The following is a 26,467-nucleotide window of genomic DNA, read 5'->3' on the forward strand; positions in this document are numbered from 1 at the left end:
ACTTCCCTGTAGTATACTCTCTAGGTTTACTTATTCTGCCTGGCTCCAAAATCTGAATTATATTTTGAATTAAAATTATTAATTAACCAAAGTAATTTTCCTGGTGTCTCAAGTGCTTTGATAGTGCAGGTTTTTAAATAAGTCATCTTTTTCTTTTTTTTTTAACTTATGATTCTAGAATGAAGAACTAGAATAACTTTGACCATAAATAACTTGTATCTTTTTTTTTTTCAAAAACCTTGTCTTTGAGCTGCTGTTTTGGTTGGAAAAAACAAATGTTACTGATTTCAGTGAGAACAGTGTTGACTAATTGCTGAAAATTTCTGGAAAAATCTTGTGGTTTAACTGATTCTGTGTTTCCCTCCATTTAAACCTTATAGAAATGAATTTGATTTTTTTARCATAGGGTGTATCAATTACCTTTTTCAACTTAAGGTATAAATCATGTAGCTTTTTCTGTCTGTTTGTTTTTTGTTTTCTTTTTCCCCAGTTGAGGTAATATTAAAACATTCCTCATGACTTTCCTTGTTTGTTAATGTTCTCCATTTTGGCAAAAAAATGGACACTAAAAGTAAAGCTTTGTTAGGTGGAATTTTGTACTCAACAGTCTCAGGAAATCTTCTACTCATACTACAGACCTCTGTTTTAAAACTCACAATTCCATCACTGTGTAAATTTTAAAAAGAAGAAAACAATGAAAAAACAAGATAGAAATCACTTAAATGTAAATGCATACGGCTTCTTTTTCTCATGCATTTCCTTTTAGTATTTACATAACTACATATTGCTTATTTATTTCCAGTGTGACTATTTCCATCCAAAAGTAAATTGCGACATTGTAGATTCACTCCTACACTAGAGTCAATAGTGTCTCTGACATCTGTGAAAAAACTCTAAGAATTTGCAGTGGGGAACTCTATATTCCTTATATTTCAAAAGCTTCTTTAAAAAATCCATTTAACAGCCTGTAAAAAACAGAAATTATAAMTAGTTTGTCATGGAAAGAACACCATGATTGGTTAAAGGTCTATATATGTTTAAGTCACGGGCATAATTTTACAGGTGGAGTTATTCCTAAAGACAGATTATTTAACCTGAGATCTGATTAACTCTGCTTTTGTTTCTTTTTGCCTTTTTTTTATGCAGATTACCTCAGGCATGGTGATAAGCACTTTTGTATCTGCCCCTATCATGTATGTTTCTGCTTGGCTGTTGACCATTCCATCTATGGACCCCAACCCGCTGGYTTCTGCACTCCAAAACGTTAGCTTTGACATAAGTATCGTCAGCCTCATTTCCCTGGTAGGTGTTGGCAAAATGAGATACCATAACAGTACTAATTTACCTCACAGGGAATAATTACATCAAATATGTGGCTATCATAATCTTGGAGGGTATGTAAAAACTTCCGTTGGAACTGAAGCTCCTGAAACATTAATGAATATTTAATTATGAAATTTTAATTGGGAATTTTTAATTTAGCTTTATTAATTTCCTTTTCTAAAAATTCTGGTTACTASGTTCTTAAAAGGGGATGTGCCATCCTAGATTTCCAATGTGAATTGTATTTTGGCTTTACAGGTGCTATAAATAGTGTGCTTATTTTGCTTGCTTTTTCAAATAAAAACTTCTATGTTTGAGGGGGCTGGGATTTTCTTAAATTGATGTTTCACTGAAATCCTCATGTGAAGTGAAGTGAAGTGAAGGCTGCCCCTTGCTGTCACAAGTCATTTTGGAAGATTAAGTAAGGGTGAGGTGGAAGACTCTTCAAAGCCAGATTGCCAGTTTCATTGTTCATTCCTGAAGACTTAAAGGATTTACRTATCATTGAACAGCCAGGCTTCTGCACATCACAGACAAACTCTCAATACTCTCTGGAAATACTTCAGCATCAAGAGAACACAAAGATATGTCTTTTTTTTCCTGACCATATTTCCTGTGGCATAGGGACTGGCAGCTGATGATGTGGAGCTGACTGTATGAGGCATGATGCTAAGAAACTTGTCAAGAAGATTTATTGTATGTTTAATTCCAGCTTAGTTTGCCAGAATATTCATCTTTTTCTTCTGAGCTTTGTTTGTTTGTTTGTTTGTTTTTAGTCTTAAATTCAATTTTATCTTGTGTGTTGCAGATCTGGTCTCTTATTGTTATTCTTCTGAGTAAGAAATACAAACAGCTTCCTCATATGATTACAACAAATCTACTTGTTGCTCAGGTCAGTAMTGAGAACACCTCTTAAAAGAAGACTTATTTTTAACCTTATTACAAGATTACTCTCTACAATCATATCTTTGTAGTTGTCTGAGGGCAGGGGAATCTAATGTGTGATGTGTCTAAATGATTTTTATGGCTTAGAATGTGCTGTTGGCAGAATTAAAGGACACTTACTGGTGGCAGAATGTATCTGAAAGAGCAGTGTCTGAAATAGAACTGTAAAAAATCGGAATGGAGAGTAGCTTCTGAATTATACTTTTAGCATTTTAAGTTACTTTCAAATAGTGTTAATGACACCTTCATGTCAGTTTATGCCATCAATGCCATGGTGACCAGCAGTGTGCKGGTGACCTAATTCAAGGAGCAAAGCAAAGAACTAACCCGAATGATGGTTAAGGTCCCTGACTACCCTCACTAGGGCATCGGGCAGGTGCCACTGCTGTTGCAGAGTGGAGGCATGGGAATGCATGGCTGGTGGCTAAGGAAAGGCAGAGCCAAATAGCTATGACTTAGATTAATTTTAATTCTTATTTAAGCTTAGAGAAAACTACATAGAGTTCATGTTTCTCCTTCTGTTGAAGTCAACTGCAAAGCTGCAGTTGAGACCAGCCTGTGCTTGTAATATATCTGTTCAGAAGGTGCTTTWGGTGTTTTAGAGAGATATACAGTGCAAAATAATGAAGTCTTTAAGGTCTTATCATGGGGTCAAATTTTGAATAAAATTATATATGTGAATTTCAGGTGSAACAGCATGAATTTAATGTTAAAATGTTTTTGAACTGTTGTATTACCTTTGAAGCCTATTTCTTCAATACTAAAACCGTTCTGTGTGAGGTACTACAGGGTCAAAACTTGTATAATTTTTGGTTAAACAATACCTGTTGGTCTCGGCTTTGTGTCCAAATCATTTCAGATAAATTGTTTGTACTTAWCAGAAGCTTTGCATTTTACTTATTATAAGATACATAAAAATTAAGATTATGTATTTGTRTATTTTTCCTGACTTGTCTTAGTCCAGCTTTCTCAAAGCTTTATATATGTGCTGTCACCATAGGAAAAAAGAAAAAAAAAAAAAAAAAGTAGGAGTACTGTAGTCAGTGACGTAACTGAAATGTTGGGTTTACTACTGCAGTGTTTTACAGCTGTGAAAACTATAAAATTTATAAAACTACACTCCAGTGAATCTGGGGATGGAGTCTGAAAGCTTATCATARCTATGCTGCACTGTACTTGGTTTTTCTTGCCACCTGGCTTTCCAAATTCAAGCAATGGTGTCTCTTCTTTCTTTTCAGTTTATTGCTTGCATTGGAATGGTGATATGGAATTTCATTGTTAAAGAGAAAGACATCACCATACAGATCCTAGTATTTATATTCCTGTACAGCTCACTTTATAGCACCTACCTGTGGACAGGTATGACTTTGGGGGGAGAATTAGATATTATAATAAAAGATCAATGCACTGAAATAATTGGATTATATTCTTYAGAGTGATTACTAATATGTAATTCTACAAATGTTATATGTAGACACCTGTAAGTTGTTGCCAGGCTGAAGTGCTAGCAATGCAGACCAAAATGTCAGGCACTGTTTCTTCTATTGGTAGTTTGTGCCTAGACAGGTCTTGTTCTGTAGGTATCTGTAGATAGCAGCATTGTTAGCTTGTAATGAGTGACAAGAACTTGTTCTCAAGGCAGAAGCAATTATAAACAGACTGAATGGTGACAGGTTGCTCTTCAGCAAYGCAGAAGTTTATTGACAATTTTAATTAATGCAGAATTTAAGATTTTAAATTATTCAGCATTATGCAGATTAAAAAAGAATAGCTCAGAAGACTAGGAAATACAGAATTAAGGGAAATACCATAGTGATTTTAACATTTTTTTCCACTGTCAACTGCAAGTTCTAAAGAAAATGTGTTCTGTGGGTGTAGGTGAGTAACAAAAGGACTGCTTGAAGTAGGCAGAGTTGGAGGATGCATAAAAGAATTTGCAGAACTTTATTATGAATGAGTTTAGAAAGGAGACTGTGGCTGTTAAAGAGACTTTATATATGATTCCCGAGTCCAGAAGTCTAAGGGTTTAATTCCTATGGTGTTTTTTAGAGCAGGTTGTGTTTCAGCGTTTAGCGGATAGGCTCATGATTGGTATAACTTACATAAATAAATACTATCTTTGCTTCAGCATGGAGAACTTGATTTTATGCTGGAGGACTTGTGTAGCTCATTTTTCCACATGTTCATTGGTACTTGCAAAGGCTGTGTTTGGGTATGGGCATGCACCTATACTGCAAATGAAGGAAAGTGTCACTCAAAGAGGGCACCTATGTCATTTGCCTTAAATCCTAAAAGCTAGGATGTTGAATTCATTTTTCTAGATGAGGTAACCTTGCTACAACAGTAAGTGCTCTTTGTGAGACAGCTTTTTTATTTTAACTTTTAAAGACAACCATTTTTGTATGTATAGGTGTTCAAAGAGACACTCATGTGTACTGCAATTGCTAAGTCCTATTGCATTCTGCATAGTGAAAGGCTGATATGGGCCATTAAGCTACAAGTTACATAAAAGTCAATGTTCTAACATGTTATATTTTCACTAATCTTGTAAAACGCAACAAGAGAGCTGTATTTTAACCATGTCTGTCTTTGGCAGTGATTATCTTCAACAGAGAATGTGCTGGGTGTATATTGTCCATTCATTACATTGTTACCTCTTCTGTCTTTTCGACTTCTCATTTTTCCCTCTCTTTGTTACTTCCCAGTATTGCCTGTTTTTATTTCCCGCGTCATTTTCCCTTAGGAGAGAGTAGCCCACAGGTACTCTCTCCGACCTACRGGTTGAGGAGCTGAACTACAATGCAGTAAATAGTCAATGAGCTTTTGTCAGTGAGTTTTCTGGTATATTCCCAAGGAGTAGGCTATATTGGCAGATTCAGAAAATAGACCTAAACATACTATATATGTAAAAATAAATTCAATAATAAATGCAAATTTCACAAAAAAATAACTTTATGCAGGAATAATCAAATTTTAAAGAGACATTATTACAGAGTACAACATGTCRAACTGGTAAGTTAGTATTGTCAGTCTAGAACAACTGTTGTTGATATGTAAATAAACTAGTTACTTATATCTTAAATATTCTTATCGCATCTGTTAAACATTTGTGATCTTTCCTAAGTATTTATAAGTGGAAGTGTGCCAGAATGTCTTCAATGTTTAATTAATAATATTTTGGGGGGAAGTAATAGGTGTTTCTATTTTACTGTGGTGGAATAAATGTAGAAAAACAATTTTAGACTATTAGAAGATCTGAAAAAAGAACATCTCCATAACTGTCACTTCCCTCTTTAGTAACAAACAAGACATTTATTCTATTTGTCCTAGGTTTTCTGTCTTTCTCTTTGTTCTTATTGAAGAAGAGAGAAGCAGTAAAGATTCCCATAGGATTCATTATCATAGCTGGATGGGGGTAAGTTAATATGGCTGTTTTCTTGTAGAGTAAGTGGGAGCATGCTAATTAAGCTGCTTTGACTGCTTGTATTTTGCTCTTTCAGTATCCCAACACTTCTGGTAGGAATCTTGTTAATWGTTGGTGAACGTAACAACAACAGCATTGACTCTGCCTTTTTTTATGGGAAACATCAGGTATGAACATTTCTGTCCTAATCTCTTCTTACTTCTGCCTTGTCTAATAYGTTATTGAGAAACTGTGTTCTCTGGTTGCTTCTAATGTAAGTAGCTTTCGGTCAAAGTATACGTTTTCATAACAATGGTATCTAGAAGATCAGCTTTAGATTGACATAAAATGTATATCTTCAAAGGACCATTAGAAAAACTTGTTTAAACAAGGACCTTTACATTTGGGCAGCTATGGCTAAGAAAAAGAGGGAGTAGGCTATCTTCCCCCACACACACACCTCGCAAAGGAGGCTTAGAAGTGATAATGAATTAGAGTCCTTTTCCTGTTGTCTACTCTGTAGTTTAGCTTGACAACTATCTAAAATTATTACTGTCTAACAGCTAATTAATGTCTTTTGGCCTTTAGTAGATAGGATCTGCATTACATGTGTAGTAGGAAGACTTCTCTGCTCAATCAAAGGTTGAAAGTCCCTGAGCCTGAACTGCAGTTTTTACCAATAAATAGTTCCTTTTGACAAAGGATGTGAAATGCACTAGAGCAGATACTTGTGGTGTTTGCTCTTTGCCTTTCTTATGGATTAAGAGGCTCAAGATTATTCATGGCACTTTCACAAGTACTAAAATAGCCTCACATTGGACTCTGGGTATGGGTGGCAGATGATTAGAAGGAAAGGATGATTAATGGGGTGTTCCCCATTGGAGAAAGCATGGAAATAAAGCTGTGTCAGGGTGTCAAGAGCACATTCCTCTTTAGAATTAAAAGTATGTAAACAGGACTTAGAATGGAGCATTAATGATCCTGAGAGGAGGAAAGGTGATGATGAGAGAACCTTTTTGGATTTCATAGGAAATACTTTGGAAAATGTTTTATTTATATAAAATGTGTCCCCATCGTTAAAAAGAAAAATAAATCAGAAAAAAGGAGCTAGATTACTCAGGCTGAGAAAGTTGGTCTGTTGTACTGAGCGCTTTTTCAATGCTACAAGAGCAGTAACTGCAGAAAACTGTCTCTATTCTGATACATTGATTAGAATATTCAAAAAAGTACTGAAGCTAGAAAGAAAAATATATGCAGGTATTTTCCTTTATCTTAGATGTGTTTTCTTTGGTCTCTTAACAGATAATTACCACAGCTGTGATCCTGTTTGTTAGCATATTGATGTCAGGTATCTCACTTATGTGCATGAGCAGAAACAGACAGGAGTCAAATTATGAGATCTTGAACCCATATTCACCTCGTAGCCCAGTGGAGGAGGCTGAAGTGGAAGAGAGTGAGGGGAATCAGGTATCAACTACAGTGCCTCAGCCTTCTGCAGGACCTTCTGCACAGCCTTCTGYAGGACCTTCTGCACATCTGTTTGCAGAAAAAGGTAGAAAAAGTGAATGTGTAATATGCTAATAGCTTCAGATTCAACAGAATTCTGTTCTGAATTTATTTCTGACTTGGGAAGAGCTGTTGTTTACAACTTGAAGTGATATTCTAGGATGGAAGAAAATCTAGATAGAAGCTGTCCAAGGACTTAGGTTTATGTTTCTAAGGGAAGTCTGGGGACTATCACTGCATGGGTGGGGGAAGTGGCTGCGGGAAAAAAAAAATATATATATATATATACACACATATACACACACACACACACACACACACACACACACACACATACATACATATATACATATATATGCATGTTTTTATGAAAGTAGTGATGTTTTGATAAATGTGTGATAAATACAGTCCAGCAGTCACTTTAGGCTGTTTGCCTGCCAAACTGTCTCTTTCAAAATGAGTTATATGCCTTCAACATTGATACAAAATATGTTTCTAGTCCTCCTTGTTTGTGTTTAGCCTCTTGGTCATTTACCTTATGCTTTTTCATATGGTTAAAAGTAACTGTATTGTTCCACAGTGGTAGTGCTAGGTTAAATATTTCTATATATAAATAGTGAGACTCATATGCCCTCTCTGCGGATTGCAAGAGTTATGACTGCTTTTTCCTCTGAAGTTATTTGTGAGCATGATAGTTACAGCTTTATAGTATATTTTGTTGCACTTAGAAAATTAATTACGGTAGTGAAGGAAACTAACTATGATAGTTACAGCTTTATAGTATATTTTGTTGCACTTAGAAAATTAATTACGGTAGTGAAGGAAACTAACTATCCCTGTTACTCTATGTGCTTAATAGGCTGTTGTTCTTGTCAAACAACAAATGGTGAATTATCCTGTGCTAGAGAGAGCAAAACAGTGTCAAATTCCATTGAAAGCAAGATTCCTCCAATTGAGGCAGGTAATACAAAAGCGTATCCCTGTTTAATACTATAAACTGTTCCATAGCATTTTTGTGTGTTGTTCTCACAAAGAAAGTATTTGGGCTGTTGTTCTCTCAGCTGTACATGGTTAGCTTCTCTATTCAAGTCTTGGACAGTATGTCAGTTGTTTCTTTAATTCTCTTTTGCTTGACAGTTATTGGTAATCTTTCATTGCTCAAGATGAACAGTTTCGTTTACCACTTTAACGCTTCCTTCTGAGCATTCAAATTTCACCTTTTTATCACTCTTTTGTTTGGACAATAAGAAATTGAATGCATATCCCCCCTCAATTTTAGCAGTTTTTGACTTAAACACACTTTCTGCATTCTCATATTCATATCTTTGGTGTTCTAAAAAGGCCTTTGAAGCCCATATTTTAATTATGAGGAGCAAGCATATAATGCAGACTAGATAAAAAGACCATGTTGCTGTATTATCCAAGTCTGAGGAAGAGAGAAGTGGCTGAAGGGCTTGAGAGACTGTTCAGCACCTGATGGAAAATTCTGCATGTTCAACCCATTGTCATCTCACGCCACTTTCAATAGCCAAAGCTATCTGTAGTGCATCCTTTCTTTTTTACTGTTTTCTTCTTGTTGTTTTTGCATCCTTATCAAGAAAGTTTGTTTTCATATGCACTGTTTGGATATAGTATAATTTTTAACAAATCTGAATCATTTCGCACTGAAACATACTTAGGCATATGTCTCACAAAATACTAACTTTATACCCTTTATAGTTATTTTCAACTATTTTTTTTCTCTAAAGTAATTCAGACAAGCATCATAAGAATGCCTGCAAATGATGGAAGAAGACAAGTTTAATTTTCTTATCCTAAAAGATAAGATGCTGTTTATCTCAAGTATGATCAAGTGGGAATATTTCTGCCTACTAAGTGAATGCTTCAAAACTATAAATGAGTGAAAGCAAATTGTAATGGATACACCTGTGTAGCTTTAGCTGCAATAATTAATAATCTTTCTACTATCTCATTTGAGTTCATATCTCATTTGAACTGCTGTGACAAGTATATAGTGCAAATTTTTAGATATTTTGTTGCCAGGAAGTTTTTTACTGCCATCTACCGGAAGACACTCAGAATTTCTTTAAGTTCTCTAACCATAAAAAAAATCAACCATTCTCTGCATATTTGTCTTTTAGATTGACAGAATTGTGACAATATTCTGATATACCATTTCAAAAATACAATACCAGAACGTATATAAATAGGATAAAGTTGTTCRTCTGATCTAGAACTCAGCAAGGCTGAGATACAGAATGAAAAAAATAGAGTATTTATATTTATTTTAGAGTTTTTATATTTGAAATACATATTCCAGAAATTATTTCTAGATTTAAAAAATTGCTCAAAGAAGTTGCTAATTTTTCATTATTTCTAGTAATGATTTTGAAATGTTAACCACAACATAAGTTTTGCATTAAACCTTTCAAAGAGGACTTCTGTTGCAATAAGTTTCTTTGATTTTTTTTTTTTTTGAGTGCGTGTAAGCAACCATTTCATTTGAGAACAGATGTCTAAATGGATTTTTGATAAAGCTAACATTAAAATTATTGCATTAAACTTTGTAACTTCAGTACAGATACTTACAGAGTAATTCCAGCAAGTAACGGTAGTACATTAACACGTTTGCTCATGGAGTTAGAGATAAGCCGTACTTGTTAAGTTAGAAGCCTAAGGAAAAATTCTGGTTTGTTTTTCAGCTGATCAGTGTGTGAGTCAGTGCAGTGCTCAAACTTGCATATTGGCACAGGAAGAACAGCTTCTACAGACTGGAGACAAACAGCTGGGCAGACATGTGTTGCTGTGTTTACTTCTCGTTGTTGGCCTGTTTGCTGTAAATATTTTTCTCCTGCTGTTGATTAACTCATTGATGTGGAATGGTTTTCAGGAAAGCTATGTAGACAGTCCAGTAAAAATCTCCTAATTCCTCATATTTGTGGCAATACATTAAATAAATTAGAGGCTTTATTTTGGTCCCTTTATGGAAGGGGGATGTTGTAAGATTAATTTTGCTGTGCTATGTAAAGTTGATGATGATGATGCTAGTGAGCAAACCACTCTGAAAGAGAAGAAAATAGAGTTATATCTTTAGCAAATTAATTCTTCACTACTGCCCCCTTTCCATTTTTCTCAAGAGCTAGGCTTTTTCTCTAGGCAATAACAAATTTAAAAATATAAAGTGAATTCTACTTCTAAAGAAAACTATATAAAAATGGCTTCATTTAATCACACTGAGATTTGGAATTGCGTTTCTTTCACAGATGCTCCAGTAGCAAAGATAATATAAGAAATGCAGGAAAGTGTGGCATCACAGCTACTGCTGTTACTTTTCAGGACTTACTAACTTAGTTAAAGGAAAGATTTTTCCTGTAACAAATATTTCATGCTAACATACGTGTTTTACATCTTTACAGTAAGAGATGCCCCACCTTTTAAATTGTAGCTGAATGGTTACTTAGATACTATGAAATGAGAGCAACTATATTACAAAATTGACCTTTACAAACAAAGGGCTTAACTTTGGAGGTTTTTTCTTTTATCGGGCATCTTAAATAGCTAAAGTAGTGTGGTTCAGCTTACCACAATCTTAACTATGTAGAAAAWGTGCAGAAAGCGCTAGTTTCAGCTAAACAGACCTAAAGACAATATTGATCCACATAGATTTGCAGTGTTTTACTGTCAATCTGTTTTAGGCTGACTATCTAAGTATGCTTGGAACAAGTTCCTTATATAAACATGTAAAAGGGCAGGACCTCCACACTAATATTTTACTTTGTTGTTGTTTTTATTTAAAATCAAGCACACTCCTTTTATTATAACTATTGAGCCTAACTAAAATGATGTTTTAAGATGTTTATTCCCTCTTATTTGTTTTTATTTGAATAATTTGTTACATAAAGACAGTGAAAATTGAGCAAGAGTCTATTACCATGTGAGGAGTAAGAAAGTTTTCTTCTTTTGGGAATAGATTTTGATTTGTGTGTGGACTTTTTTTTTTTTTTTTTTTCCTTCTCCTACCCCACCCCCTCACCCCCACCCCCAACAGAATCTTTCCAGTTGCTTATGGTGGCTGTTCAACCAAGAACCTGGAAGGCTCTATGTGGAACTGCAATTCTTTTGTGCAGTATTTAATTTTGGCCAGGTACTTATCAATGTTTATTCTRACAGTGACTTTGTTAGTGAGTGCTGCAGCACGTGTTGTAACAGGCAATTTAAGCTGAAGTCCTCAAACAGTGCTGATACATAAGCTCTTCATGTTTATATACATGTTTTCCTGAACTTTTTATTTTGCCTTGATAATTTTCTTATCATGACACAGTTGTTTTATGTACATTTGAGATAAACACTTCCAAGGCACAAGGGACAACTGAGTGCCAAATGCTTGTAGAAACTGAGTGGGATTTTAGCGTATCTGCTCCAGAAAGTCTCACCAGTGTAACTTCTGTGAAATTACACCACTATAACTAAATGGGTGCAAAAAGACTATAAGAATATTTTGTCTATAAGGCTTCAAATTATTACCTCTTTAGTTTTAATTACTGCTGTATTAACTAATGCCTGAGAATTAAATGCGTAAATGTTCCTAACTTATTTCRGTGTAAAATGACACAGATTAGCTTTGTTACTTCTGAGGGTGAGAAAGGCAAGGCAGTCTTAGTGTAAATACAGGAGGAATACTTTGCAGATGCACAGACAAGTGAGCCAACAAGAAGCAGTGCAGTATCCAGTATTCATACTAGCCTTGATTCCTAGACAGTGCAGAAAAGGAATTAATTGGAAAGTATTGTAGTGTGTAAATTACAATCAGTCAGTTCTCCTCTTGACATTAGTAAGGAGAGATTTAAATAACTGGTTATGTAAAGATCCTGGTGCTTTGAATGTCAGATGGGATGTCACAGCAGTAGATTTACTGAACTCTGTTTCTTGGAGAGTTTCTTTGATAAAACTTTATGTATTAATCTTTTTAAGGCTCAAATGAAAGATCAAACCAGAAACAAAATACATTTCTAATGGTGTCCAGAGAAGAAAGATAATTTTTGCACATGTATTCTGGCTGAAGAAGGGCTTTTTTTTTTTTTTTTTACACACACACATGCACACATATATGCGCATGTTTTTGTCAATGAATTGTTAATATTTTGTTCTGTTCTTTACAAACTAAAACAGAAATATTTTCATAATATTGCTATTTCTGTATTCTTCCTCCAGGGCTTTATTTCCTTTGGTATTTTTGGCTTAGATAAACATTTAATCATTCTGCCATGCAAGCGAAGGTAAATAGAATCTTTATACATATGCCTAGAAACTTAATTATTAATAATTATTATTTGAAAAGGACTTTGAATGTTCACTACCACCTCAGTTTTCATTCTCTTTCCTATCTTTTTTTTTTTATTTTCAAAATTTTTGTCCTTTCCTAGCTGTGGAGAGCTAATTGCAGTTCCCTCTGCATGGGTGTATGTCGCTACCCTAATGGCACTGCCGTAGACAAAAGTCCTGCAGGCCCCCATAGACAAGATCTTTGTTACCTAATGATGGTGCAACACGTGATTGGATCAGCGAGTGTGATGGGTCTTCAGAAATAATTTCAGCTAATAAATAAAACCTTAGATATGAATGCTGAACCAAATTCTGTTATCACTGTTTTATGTCCTGTATTCGTGACGTAAGGGAAGTTCTTTGTGTGGATGGAGATTTTTGTTGGTACCTCAGCGTAAAGGCACAAAGCTATACAAAGCTGTCTTCGACTTACAGCTAGATCCCAGCTCCCAGCTACTTTCTGTCTTTCCTTCTGCTTAAGCCTAGAGTAAAACCTCTGCAATAATACATTAGGAAGATTATATAGAAACAAGTGCAGTTTGTTGAATTGCTCTTTTTATTGTCCTGTTTATTGTTTTTAAGACTTGAATTTCTCTGGGGAGGTAGAGAAGCAGCAGGGCATACAGATCCTTCTCTTCCTGAGGAAATCAGGATGACCTGTCAACAGTTTGTTCGCTATCACAGAGATCACTGTGTCAGAAGCATTGTCAGAGGCAGAAGGTAAGGTTTCCTCTTGTGTGTATGAGCTGTTACAAGGGTCACAGCTCACCTTTTAGAGTAATGAAATGTAGTTTAAGGTTTCTGTGGATGATTCCTGTTCTGGCAAAGTTATTCAAATATCACAGTCAGGATTAAGAATTTAGCAATAACATTTAGAGAAATGTTTCCAGTCTCAAGCTGAATCATTGAAGTTCAAATTACCACGTTGTCCCATCTAGGTTTTGTAAAAGTAATCGAAAGTTTCATAATTTGCATTAAAATGTGGCCTCAGTTTTTTACATTTAGCTGGAGTTTCAAAGACAAAAACTTTTTGAAGAAATGCATGTGACAGTGGCTTTAAMCGAGTTTGTGTCTATGAAGTTTTGTCAAACTTGAGTGAATCTTCCTTTTAAGAAAAAAAATCTCTGTTTAAAATATTCAAGTGTTTTGGAATGTTTTCTTATTAGTTTCCATTTGTTTTATTTTGGGATTGAGAAGGTGTCACTATTTATATGAAAGAATTTTTGCTAACTAAGAGCCTTTACAGGAGGCAAAAGCTTTTGTGCATGTTGCTGCTACTGAATTCTGTGTGTTCTTAGAGGTCATTCAGTATGTGAGATTATAGTGTTTTTAGGACCTTTACTCCTTCTGAATTCATATAATTTGTTTTACTCATTCCTCTCATGAGTTGTAGTACTTAATCTGTGAGCTCAACAAAGCTTTCAGATACAAGTTATGGTACCCAGACTGATAAGTATTTATTCAAGTGTATGTAGGTAGATGGGAAGARCAGAAATGCAGACAGAAGCAGTGGGAGCAAGATGATAAAAGATTCTTCCTGTTTTCAAATATTTACTAAATAAAGTTGAGACATGCAGAATTGTTCTAATAAGGCATTTCCACTTTTCATGTGTTGTGAGCTTTCAAGTAGAACTTTTTTCTTTTTTTCTTCTTCCTTCATCATCTTCAGAATGATGATCTATGGCAGTTCAAGGCTTTCCTTCTTTCATGCCCAGACGGAAAAGATGTGCCAGAAAATGTTTGTTTTGAAATAGGACAGGTTTTACATCTCAGGTTTCCTGTGCTCCCACTGCTGTTGTGGTTTCTTGGGCTTTTGGCTGTTCGCTTGCTTGTTGATCTTTGTTTTGTTTCGTATTTTTAATCATGTATCATCTGAGAATACATCCAGATCTGACATTGGTTGCTCAATTGTTTTAATTTTATTTATGTAGAACTAATTTCATGTCTTATTTCCCCTTAAAAGTTAAAAGAAAGCATGTATTTTCTTATTTTAATTTAACTTTATCCTAATCCTCTTTGATTTAAATTTAATGTAACTGAGACCTTGTGATCATGGCTTTTATTTATTTTTTGTTTCTCTACTAATAGACATTAACACTTGCTCTAAGGCCCTGCTGTTTTAATTTAAAAAATAGAAAAAGAAGTTCATTGATWTTTCCAGTCTTGTGTAGCTGTTAATCATCTTCAGAAACCTTGCACTTGGGTTCCATAGAACAGATTTTAGGTAACCAAAAACATTCATTGCTGCAGGTAAACTTCTAAATGGTATTTTTACTGCTACTATGTCAATGTTAGTGGTATTGCCTCATAAATATGTAAAAATAAATGACTTTAAACTTGTAATTTTTTTTTTATTCTTAGTACTGCCTCTGTAAATATTGAACCAGATATGCAAGTTAAATGATTTTTATTTGCTATATATATATATATATTTTATATATATATATAAGCAAGGAGCTTATATATACAATACCKATTATCTAATATGTAAGTTTAAAACTGAAGAGAAATTATCAAATGGCATTAAAGTGCTGCTTGAGTTGCTGATGCTGCAGGCACACTGCACTCAAATTGGCTGTTTTGCTGCAGAGATGGTCATGCTAATGAATACATGGGAAGTAAGTATTCAATAAACAGAATTACACTGTGTATGTTTGTAGAAAAATTGCTATTTATGTTAATTGTAGCTTATTTGCACAGGCCTAAAATAACTTGGTATGTAGATTTTGCTTTTCATTAAAGTGTCTGTAGGAAAAGGTAGTGATCGTTGGCATGTCCCTAATATACAAAGCTTGCAAGTTCGCTTCTAACATACTCTTAACTATCATGATGTCTTTCCTTGTTTCCTGCTATTTTTCCTTGCCTTTCCCCATCGTGCAGTGGTGGTACCAGATTTACAGAACATGTGGGTGAATCATTCCTTTGACATACAGGTGTAGTGCAAAGATCTCCACTGGCATCTTCTTCGGCTGTGACCTGGTAAACTGGCTCATGCGAGTTGGCCTTGCYTCTGACCGTGGTGAAGCTGTGATGTATGGAGACAGACTGGTGAAAGGAGGYGTCGTGCAGCATATTACAAATGAATTTGAATTTCGGGATGAATACTTGTATTACCGCTTTATTCAAAAGAGATCTGCTGCAGTTGAGCRACATTGATCTGGGCACCTACGCAGAAGATAGGCAGTTAGAGGAGACGGTTGTGTTCGCCCTTGTCTTGACCACTGGAACAGAAAGGATTTCTTTCTCAGGGCCCTCGGAGAATTGTGCAATTCTCTCTTGGAAAGCGTAAGAAATGTAGTTCTATTTGTGTCTATTCTGAAGAAAATAGTAGCAAGTGGTATTATTACAGAGCATTCAAAGCAGAATGCAACTGTAACAAAACACAATGCTCCATATTTAGAGGGGTTTTTTCTTTCCATTTTGAGTGTAACGAATAGTAAAATCATGTGTTTCACTGTCATATTACAGACATACTATAACAGCAGATTTAGTGACTGGTGCCACAATGGAAAAAAAAATGAATGTTGGGAATATTTTATGTTCTTCTATGTTTTCAGTATTTATTTAGTGTGATGAAATCTTGATCCCTATTTAAGGTCAGCATTTCCACTGACTTAATAAAAGCAGGAGTTCTTCCATCATACCCACACTCTTACTACTTTGTACCCTTGTTCAACACCAGGAACTTTTCTCAGCTGTTTACATCTCAGAKCAGGCAGTTTTTTTCTCTCTTAAAAAAATCCTCCATTCATAATGGCATAATTGTTGTGACGATGATTATGATGTCAGAAGATTAAAGCTGAGGAAGTCTTAAAAACATGTAAAAATAAAACTCCCAATTAGGAAGGAATATACTGGAGTTTAGCATAAACAGTTGGTTTTGAAATTTTGCCTTTTGGTGGTAGTAACAGCTTTGTAAAGAGTAGGTTTTGCCTTCTGAAATTAGCTTCTCCATTTTAATCCAGAAGTGCCAGTCTCAAATAGAGAAGTTATGGAAGCCTTGGATACCTGCACGAGTCAAGACCAAAAATTTTATCAAATCATAAAACCTTTTAAAAGTACTGCAATGACTTTTAAATCCATTCTATAAAGAATCCTAACTGAACGTCTGGATTAGGCTTTGTAATACCTAAAGTTCTTACAATTTTAATATTGGTTGCCATAAAACTTTCTAATAGACCTCAKGTATCTTCATGTGATGTTTAAATAGTTACTCTAGTGTCATTCAGATTCCTGTGCACTGGAAGTAGAATCTGAGAATCCGTGCATCTCCTACAGTATTTTGAAATGGTTAAACCGTAGTATTTGATAGTTATTACTGCTGCCCTTTTAGAATTGCAAGAACAGCATTTATTTGTCCACATAAACCTTTTAATTGGTAAAGAAAAAAAAAAAAACCTAAAAAAAAAAAAAAAAAAAAAAAAAAAAAAAAAAATCCTTATCTCATCTGGAATAGCCAAACTTATTAATAACTTCTCTCTCCCTTTTTAAAAAAGTCTTTTAATTTTTTTAATACATGAATTTTACTGTACCTACATATGAGTCTGCTTTGTATTAAGAATTAAAAGTAGTTTTAATAGCATAAACTACTGTTCAAGAAACAGTCTTTTTATGGTAACTGTAACTCCATGCAAGACTTAAACTTTTGGAAAAGAGTTCCTTTTACTATCAAAGTCAATCAGTCTGTACACATCTGCAGTGTGTACAGAAACATAATAGTATCCTACTGCATACATATGCTATTATACRAAGTGGCATATCTTATGTACTTCTAACTACAGTGATTGACATTTGTAGCAGGTTCCGGCTTATAAACCACAAAGGAAAACAATAGAGTATTTCTGTTACGACTGTTGAAAACAACTACATAAATTATTTTGGAATAATTAGATATACATGGATTGAGAAGCTGTATGTCCGGCTTCTAAAAACTGTAACTTCTCAATAAATCTGTTGTTTGATTTCAGAGTTCTGAGTTTTGGTGTGATGTGAGGTGTGGGAGAGCTACATGTGCATGTCAAATATTACAAGAAATRCAATTTTCTGTTAAATTTGTTGAAGTTGCTCTTGGATTTTTGGTATTTCTTAAATACGCTCTTATGTTTTTTAAGTAGGCAGAAGACAAGAGGATGTTAACAAGCAGTAATGAGCGTTCACATAGAGATAACAGTTCTCTTCTAGCAGCCTTCCTGCTATTGATACCAGTGAGGAGCTAATTCATATCTTTAAGAATGTTTCACATTGATCGCTTCCCAAATATATATATRTTTTTTTTTATTTTGGAAAATTATTTGAGTGTTCAAGAAGTTGCTGTTTACTCAGTTTTCCAGTCGAGTGTAGTTATCATTCTCGCACTCTATTCTCTCTCCTTTCCATCTTATGTCCTGCTGTTGCTTTCCTTTTGATAATCTAATGTTCCCTAGATTTTAATAACATGTATCTGTTTTTAAGAAAGAAATTACTCAAAATGTCTGTGTATGGAGGTCTTTTGTTACAAATCTTGTGAAGAGAACATATTTAAATAATTGACACTAAATTCTGCGTAACATTGTGATGCTGATATCCTACCATTAATCCAATTAGAGTCTATGATGAYTAATAACTTGATGAAAGAAACTATGAATTAAATACAGAATAACTTAATCCTATTTCTGAATCACTAGGTCCTTCTGGAAGCTAGGAGTAGACTTTGAAGGATATTASGAAGTTATTAACCCTGAAAATATCTGATAAATATTGGCTTCCAACAGTGAGCACCAGAAAGTGTTAAAAGTAGTTGATGATTTTATGTTGGTTTGATKTATGAATTTTTGGTGATTAGAAATAGTTTTCCTTTAAAGATGGRGTCAGTGATGCCATGAGTGCTTTCATTTTGAAGAATGGTTGGTTTGGGGTAGATCTCTTTTAATTCGTTATGATTCAATTAAAGCATCCACTGAGCATGCAAGTCCAGGGGTCTCTATAGCAAAAATTCTTGAACTCTTTTTTTTCTAGCAGTAATCTCAAAATCATTGTGATAATGGAGAAGAGTGGATATGATAATTTTCAAGAGTTTTCTAAGTAGCATTTTTAGTACATTTTTTGAGGAATAATCCTTTATAAAGCTTTGGTTCTTTTAAAATAAACAGAAAGATATTTTTCTAAATTAAAAACAGACAAAGACTGCCCTCTAGAGGACATTGTTTTTTTAATGTATGCTTKTAATTATTTATTTATAAGAGCTTTTTTTCCTGTTGATCTCATTGTTGTTTTGTATTTTGCACTGCATGTATTCTAAAAGTATGAAATACCAGGGAGCAGGGTAGCAAAATATCCTGTACTTTGTTGCCCATCACTTCATCCATCTCCAGACATCACATTGTTTTTAGTCAGTACCCTGTAGACCAATACATGAAATATTTTTCAGATTAAGGGTGGGTAAAATAGCAAGATAGGGAAGTGAAAAGCTAACTATGGTAACTTCCAGGACACCTCAATTGTTGAATTTCATGTAATCAGATTTTCAAGCAAATTATTGTACAGTTGTAACTGACTTGGTTTTAATATACCTTRGACTCATACTCTCAGTTTGCATTAAAGGAGTAGAAGGTTTACATACAAAACAYATCTTAAAAGGCTTTATCAAACAATCTGGAAATCGATCTTGCTTGACTTGCATATCACTTTCCTTTTTACTCAGCACAACTTCTGTGTTTTAGGAAGTTATCCAGTGTTGTCATTTTAATTCAGACAACATGAAATTCTCCTAYGATGATAATCTCTATAATAAAAGCTATACATAAGTGTATAAATAGAAGGGAGTTGTCCAAATCAGAGTTGTTGTTCTTCATCCAACGAAGGGGTTCTCATAGGCAATCTAGTCCAGGTAAGTAAATCAAATAACTTGGTTTCTAACTGCTGCTCAGCTTKTTGGCAAATCAACCTCTGCTGGCAGCTGCATGCCACTCATAGACAAAGCTACTCTCTAGCTCTTTTAGCATTGCTTCATACTGTTTAGCCCAAATATGAATCCACATCTCTAAAAGCATCCATAGTAATTGGTATATCAAAAATAAGATGTAATCTATGTATCCACTTAATTAAAAGAGGTAATCATAAAACAGAATTATACTGCATTCAAATAGTAGCTTTATGTATATACTTTGAGTTCTTCTTCTACACACTGTGAAAAAAGGCTAGCATCTTGGTTAACATTAAGACTTCTGTTTTGCAAGATTGATTCCATTTCACTGATTTTCTGTTTCTCCAACTTCCGCATCTGTTCCAGCATCTTTTTACCTTTTCCCTGCAAAAAGAGAAGTCCATATTTCACTAGAGTTCTATAGMTCTATGTAGTGTTCACCCTAACAAAACTGTTTTATAGTCGTTATTTAACCTCTTAATTGTTTCTAGGGTACAAGCTGTTTTTGGTAGAAGACAGCACCATGGCAGATTTACTTGGATCAGTGCTTCCTTTCTAAAATCTAGTACTTCATCTCCCTACAATATTATACACTCCTTGTCTCGTGACCTGACAGGAAAAAAAACTAAATGCTGCTCCAGGTATTTATGCTAGCAAAACTTAAGTGGGCTGTTTGTTGTCCATTTTGCAGAAYGTGTATCTATGTACCTTCTCAGTTCAAAAGCTTGTTTAGTCTTGGATAAGAGCTTTCAAATAGGGCAACCATCTCCCTGTCTGTCCACTGATCTTTGCTTCTAAGTTTCACTTCCTAGTGTCTTTCTACATATGGAAGTTTCTCTTTGTAAACTGTTTATAGCCACATTGATTTGGTTACTTCAGAGTACTGTTTAAATGTTTCAGACAGTTACGTACTGCCACTTCCATGTTGCCACCTGTCATCAAAATTAGGTTCCTCATAACTATCCACTGTTATTGAGCTATATACTACTACTGTGCTGCAAGCATATTTCTAGTTCTATCTGATGTTAGCACTTGGTACTTCTTGTTGCWGACATTATCTTAAGAGGATGTACTAGTGACAGTATCACTATGACTGTCAATGAGATGCTAATTTTATGGATGGGAAAACAAACGCTAGCACTAGGGGAAGGAAGAGGCAAAGAGGGGRAAAAAAAGAAGCAAAAGGCAGGAAAAAAAAAGGAGTCTACTCAATATACTACCAGAAGGAACTGCCTTTATGACAGGAGTTGAAGGTTGCATGGATGATGGGGACAAAGCAACTAATCGCACCAAGGAAAGCTATTTCTAAAAGAAAAAAAGGGGGGGGGGTCTGATTAAGCTTTTAAGTTTTAGTGAGACTAACACTGACCTCAGAAGTGACATCCCATAATAGCCAACATCCTCACAAGAATTAGTTAAAATTTGGTTTAAAAAGTCATTACATTAAATCAATAATATTTAACCTGGAACACTCAGGGAAACTAAGTAAAAGACAAAAATAGCTGGTCTGACACCACAGGGAGTACTTGAGTAAGTCTGTGATACCAAGCACAGCTAAAAGGCATGACATCCTTGAAGAGTTTTAAGTACTGTTATCAAGAGCTGCACATTTGCCTCCAGCTCAACACCTTCCCCACTGTCTGACTTGTGCAGGAGAGTATGTGTGGCTTGCTTCTCTGCAAGATGAGCAGGACAGATATCCACCTTGGGACTAAGCYCAGGGGTGCAGCAAAGCATTAGTTGTGATTTTTCAGAATTTCTGAAACATATGCCTGCCAGATGCCAAAAAGAAATGGCCTCTGATGCACCACAGTGTTCTTCACCATCAAAGGGCATTAAATGGTATTATATTAACAAAACGTGAGCAAGAAGCTTATATAAACCACCTGCTTGCATTGAAATCTAATTTAATCAACATACCTTGGTAGTTTCCATAACTGCAGCAGCACTTTCATGTTTTTTATAGAGCTCATGTCTTCGATCTGGCTTTGTCTGAAAACGTGGCTGCTTCTTAACTGGATCATCATGACCAAATGTAGGGGAGCTGGTTTTTAATAACGGTGTAATATTGGGCACAAAAATGAAAGGTTTAAATACAGATCTAGAAAGAGAAAATAGAACAAATATCCTTTTACTGATACAGTTTTATGAGAATTGCCAAGTCAGTAGATTGCTGTATTTTTTTTTAATTCTATTTCTTTTTCTTCTCACGGAAGAAGTTTTAAGAACAATCTCCTAACCCATTTTAATTCAGTTTCACTAAGTAGGTTACATTAGTAATGCATGCAACAAGACCCTCAAGATTTTATGCATTCTGTTCCCCTTACTTTTTGACTTTATAAATATTTTTCAGCAAAAATAACAGAAGAAATRTAATTKGWCMAATTAYATTTACTTTTCATTTAGATATTTGCAATTTGTTGTATTAATGACTGGCTGCTACRTCACCTCTCAGGGTCTGGAGTKCCTGTAAAGAAGTGAATACACGGGAGACTAGGCTCCTGAGGCAATACAGAGACCATACTTCCAGTTGTCATAAATCCACCTTCCATATTAATGCCACTCTCTTTGTCACGAAGAATTTCCATCATTACTTCAGCAGTAATAGAGCCTATTTAAAATACAAAACAATTATTTACAAACAGCAGTATTTATACTATCAACTAAATGGCAAGTTCTCTAGAACTGACTGCTTTTTCCTTTACTAGGCAATACTAATCTTAGTTTGTCCATACTGTGGGGGAAAAAAAAGTCATCTCATCAGCATACCCATCACAGGTAACACTTAAAAATATTATTTTTGTTTTCCCCAAAGTATTTATTTCAAAGAGTAGGTGATAAAGTGCTRTAAAATTTATGATTCAAAAGTACTAAAAATGGGAGGAGGGGAGATTCAACTTTTCAGATGAAAATTAATAGCTTGGACTRAAGGCTGAAGTACTTTGGTTTCAAGATTACAATTGAAATGATCTGCTAGAGAGTAACATGTTTCCTATACCCAGAATCAACAGAAATTACAATAGTATGTTCATTTGTAAAGAAGCCTTGATCAACCACCTATGTGACGTGTAGCACCAAATGTCGTTATGAAAATAGTTCTTCCTTTAGATGAGGTGAAACGAAACCTTGGCCATATGTCTCTGCAGCTAATGTTCAATGCTTTTGCTGATCACGTATACTGTAGATACTTAGAGTGGTATTGTATCCCCACACACTCCAATATTCTAACAGGCAGCATCTACACTAGTTTTCTTTTAAGATTTGGTGTACCGACTGAGTACTTATAGTACAAAAGAAGTTGTTCGTTCACTCCTTTTATAATAGAAGATATCATATACTATTTAATCTTACAGTGGTTCTCTCGGTGAAGTTCTAGCTGTATGAAGATTTTTATTTTAAACTGCTTTGCTATTTTCTCTTAAGTATTAATAATAATTAGACTGCTGYTAAGTCAGATGTCTCCAATTCTTCTTATACACAATGCAAATTGCCTGTAAACAAGGCATGCAGCAGTACATTTCAACAAGAGAATGCTCTTCTCTAAAGTATTCCCACAGTTGCCTGGGAAAGTCAAAGAATTCAACGAATCAGCAAACTAGCTGAATCAAATAAATTAAAAGCAACAGCAGTTAGTTTGTCAGCTGCAAGTCRGCAACCTGTCCAGCAGAAAAGAAGGTATTACAAAACAGTAAAAAAAAGTCTAGGTCAAAAAACATGTATCCTCAAAATCAATTGCTTATTTTTTGAATGTAAATAATGTTTATCTAAAAAMTGGTCTTCACAAGGTGAAGACTGTCTAGAAAAAAATGTAATGCCAGTAAATGAAAAGGCTGGGAAGGGTAAAATAAGAAACCAGTGATTTTAACATTACTTTAAACCAAAYAGCTTTTACTTAGGGCTCCTATCTGAAATACAGCTGAATAAACTGAAGCCATGTGAGGCTGATCACATGCATACCTAGTGCGATTTTATAATGGCTCTGGTAAATACCTGAAAATGGGGATTTAGAATGAAAACACTGATAGACCCTTAGCATTGTTATAATACAGGTAAATACAGGTATTATGAAAGTGCTTTCAGTATTCAGCACTTGTAAGTCCCAAAATGAATGCGGGATTTACATGATCACTAGAGCAGGACAGCAAAAGGTAATTCATTCCTACACATTAACTAAATGCTAAAACTGGTCTGATAAAGCTCAGCAAAGTAAGTAGAAAGACAGGGGTGCAATTTTATTTTGGTAGAGATTAATTATTTCAAATGAACAAGTGAATACAGAGGCAATTTTGAGTTGCAGCAAAAAGCTGCCACGTGAAAGCAGTTAGAAGTAATAGCTTCTCTCTACTGAAGTCTGAAAAGGGAGCGTTATGTGGATAAGTTAGCAATTAGGARTACCTGCTTAGAGTACAGAAAGTTGCTTTATTCTGTTCTCAGAGTGTGTGTTTTGTTAGAGTAAACAAGGTTAGGGTTATAATGTTATAAAGATTAAAAAAAAAAAATCTCCTACACAGGCCAAAAAATAAAACACAAAATATGTACATGAACACTGTGCCATTGTCTTAGGCTTGTAATGAATAGGAACAGACTGAAGTGGTAAATAAGATTTTGTTTGTGGTTGCAAACTGTGGAGAGTCTGGTTTTAGCCATTGTTTTTTCTTAGAGATAAAATAATAATGTATATAATAATAATAATAATAATGTGAATAATGAGATAATAATAATAATGTGAAAGTGTTACAAAGCTAGGTCTTATGGGCCACTTAACAGTGTGGCCATAATGTGACCTCTAAGTGTCATTACTGTAGCTGTATGAGTTTGATATTTGACCTACRTTTTATTTTCTCTACCTCAAACTGGCAAAAATGGATGAAAGATTTCAAAGTTCAGCAGTTTGCCTTTAAATAAAAAGTTGTTCTAGTAAGTTCTCCTGTTTCACCAAATCATATGAATGATAACCCTACACCAGATGTTTGTTTGTGATTTAAACTAAYGTAGCTTACTCAACACTTCATATTTCCTACAAAAACAAACAAATAAAACAAGAATGATACCTTTGTGTTTGTTCAGAAGTTTATAGCCTTCACTGTATCGGCCTCTGGATGTGGTCATTCTGGCAGTATTTATGTAAGAATATGTGGCAGCAAAATCAAATTCCTTTTCCCCATCCCACCAGCCCTTGCTTTTGGCATATTCCCTCAGTTCTGGATGTTCTCTGTCAATCTTGGTTGTGATAGAGAGCTGATTGGAAATATTCCGCACACCACCTGTTTTTAAGGTGAGGAAAAATATTGTTTTAATGTATCAAATGCTTTTTCTTGGTACTTTCTTTACATTTAGCTTATTAGCTTATTGAAGCATTTAGGGGTTTCCAACAAGATCTATGCAATCCTGTAGTTTATTTTTGGCCCTCTCTCTCTATCTGTGTGCATCTTCAGATCAAAATTTACTGCTGCCTCAGCACTGAGTCATTTACTTTCACTGCCACCATCATTTTTCATGTTCAGTCCTGATCGTTCCCACCTCTACATGCTTCGCCTTAGACTGTCCAAAGACCTAGCTTGTCYTTCTGCGTCTGGTGGAAGAACCAGCTGCTAGTATCTTCAGGGCCCAACCACACTGATCCTGGCAGTATTCCCCAAATGACTGTATTTGACTGCCGCTGGGCTTAAAATTGTCCATACTGCTGCTATTCTCATGCTGACCATGTTACCATCCTCCTTTTCCAGGTGTAAAAGTGGTCACTCGGACTCTCACAAGGCCCCTCGGGGTGGCTCAGCTGCTCTGTAAGACTGCTTCCCTGTCTGTGTTGAGGGCCTAGGAAGAAACTTCYGCTGTTGTTGAACGTATGTGTAGCCTATTTTGATGCTTCAGTTAAATGGTAAATGAAAAGTAGGGAATTGTTAATGGTCAGTGCACTGGGAATATTTAAAATCCTAACGAAGAGGTCCATACCTTCTACTTTTTCTGCTGCCCAGTATTTTCCCGATGTCTCCAGTACCCATGCCTCCTTTCTGTCAGCTATCAGAAAACTGTTATGATATGTAAAAGCCATAGGGCTCTCCATACAGTTTCCTCCCTGTCCATATTTTTCTAGCAAATCAACTATGACAGTAAGGGCCTTTTCAGCCGTGTCCGCTCTCTCAAGTCCAAGCCTAGAACAGAAAGAAGATATTACCTTTGGAATTAAACCCTTCGAATATAACTACTCAGCAGGAATACTCAAGTTGAAGTGGATTGCTCTTTCTGTGTGTGTCTGCTGCCCAAGTGATCTGGGGAGAGACAGGCACAGGTCATTTAAAGTGACTGCACATCCTTAGCGTGGGGGGAAGCCAAACAGAAAGGCAGAGGAGAGCGYGCCTAGGAAACGCCTCGGTGAGCAGGGCTCCAGGGGACGGCCGGACCCGAAGSCCTGGCTGACTGCGTGCTGTGGGGCTCGCCCTGGCGCCCAGCGAGGCCGGCAAAAGAAGCCGCCCGTACTATCGACACGGGGGCGCGCAGCTAGGACTGAAACTGGAAGCACCTGCGTGAGGTGGGGGAAATAGGAAAGGGAAACAGGCTCCGGGGAAGGCCCGGGCGCCTTGGGCGGCCTGCTTCAGTTCAACAGCAGCTTCGCGGAGGGAAGGCCGTTACACGATTTCCTCGGGGGGGGCTGTTCTAGGGCCTGGTGCCTCTCAGAGGTTCCCAGAGAAGTCACCTCGCTGCTGTGCCAAGAAACGCTTGATTWTAGCCACCGCTAGAGCAGCAGCAGAGACGGGCGTGCACAGAAAGTGCTCCCTTCCCCTAAGACTGACGCCTTAAAACTAAGCTTGCACGCAGTCCCGTTTGCCGGACGGCCCGCGCGGACCTTACGAGATCCATGCCTAGAAGCGCCTCCTCGTCGCCGACCTCCTCCCGTCCCCAGACCGCTTCGTTCCCGATGCAGACGCCGTGCTCGTTAGCGCCCATTTCGGCTCCCCAGAGCCAGGCCGGCCGACTCAGGACCACGGCGCAGGTCTCCTCCGCCTGCTCCACCTGGACGTAGGTGCACTGCAATCGCGGCGGCAGGCGCCGGTGAGCCGCAGCCGGGC

General features: G+C 36.0%; 2 protein-coding genes across 3 annotated transcripts in view; one reads left to right on the forward strand and one right to left on the reverse strand.

The window, feature by feature from the left end:
- Window positions 1–17,465, forward strand: part of GPR155 (G protein-coupled receptor 155) — a 36,185-nt gene extending 18,720 nt beyond the window's left edge. For both annotated transcript variants that reach the window (XM_085322772.1, XM_085322765.1), the window contains exons 5-16: window positions 1,147–1,302; window positions 2,132–2,215; window positions 3,507–3,627; window positions 5,599–5,683; window positions 5,769–5,859; window positions 6,974–7,223; window positions 8,037–8,138; window positions 9,880–10,013; window positions 11,226–11,321; window positions 12,389–12,453; window positions 13,082–13,219; window positions 15,433–17,465. In XM_085322772.1, the coding sequence (XP_085178898.1) occupies window positions 1,147–1,302; window positions 2,132–2,215; window positions 3,507–3,627; window positions 5,599–5,683; window positions 5,769–5,859; window positions 6,974–7,223; window positions 8,037–8,138; window positions 9,880–10,013; window positions 11,226–11,321; window positions 12,389–12,453; window positions 13,082–13,219; window positions 15,433–15,655 (1,545 nt within the window). In that variant the 3' untranslated portion in view covers window positions 15,656–17,465. The remainder of the gene's footprint in view (window positions 1–1,146; window positions 1,303–2,131; window positions 2,216–3,506; window positions 3,628–5,598; window positions 5,684–5,768; window positions 5,860–6,973; window positions 7,224–8,036; window positions 8,139–9,879; window positions 10,014–11,225; window positions 11,322–12,388; window positions 12,454–13,081; window positions 13,220–15,432) is intronic.
- Window positions 17,466–18,669: 1,204 nt separating this feature from the next.
- SCRN3 (secernin 3) lies at window positions 18,670–26,462 on the reverse strand (the record flags this gene model as incomplete). Its single annotated transcript, XM_085322567.1, has 6 exons — window positions 18,670–19,784; window positions 21,321–21,501; window positions 21,849–22,011; window positions 24,452–24,664; window positions 25,353–25,552; window positions 26,245–26,462. Coding segments are annotated over 6 exons (1,131 nt in total), but the record flags the coding sequence as incomplete, so codon positions are not given.
- Window positions 26,463–26,467: the final 5 nt, after the last annotated feature.

Source organism: Rhea americana, unplaced genomic scaffold (assembly GCF_003343005.1).
Source record: "Rhea americana isolate MKP2758 unplaced genomic scaffold, rheAme1 scaffold_12, whole genome shotgun sequence".
Classification (NCBI taxonomy): Eukaryota; Metazoa; Chordata; class Aves; order Rheiformes; family Rheidae; genus Rhea; species Rhea americana.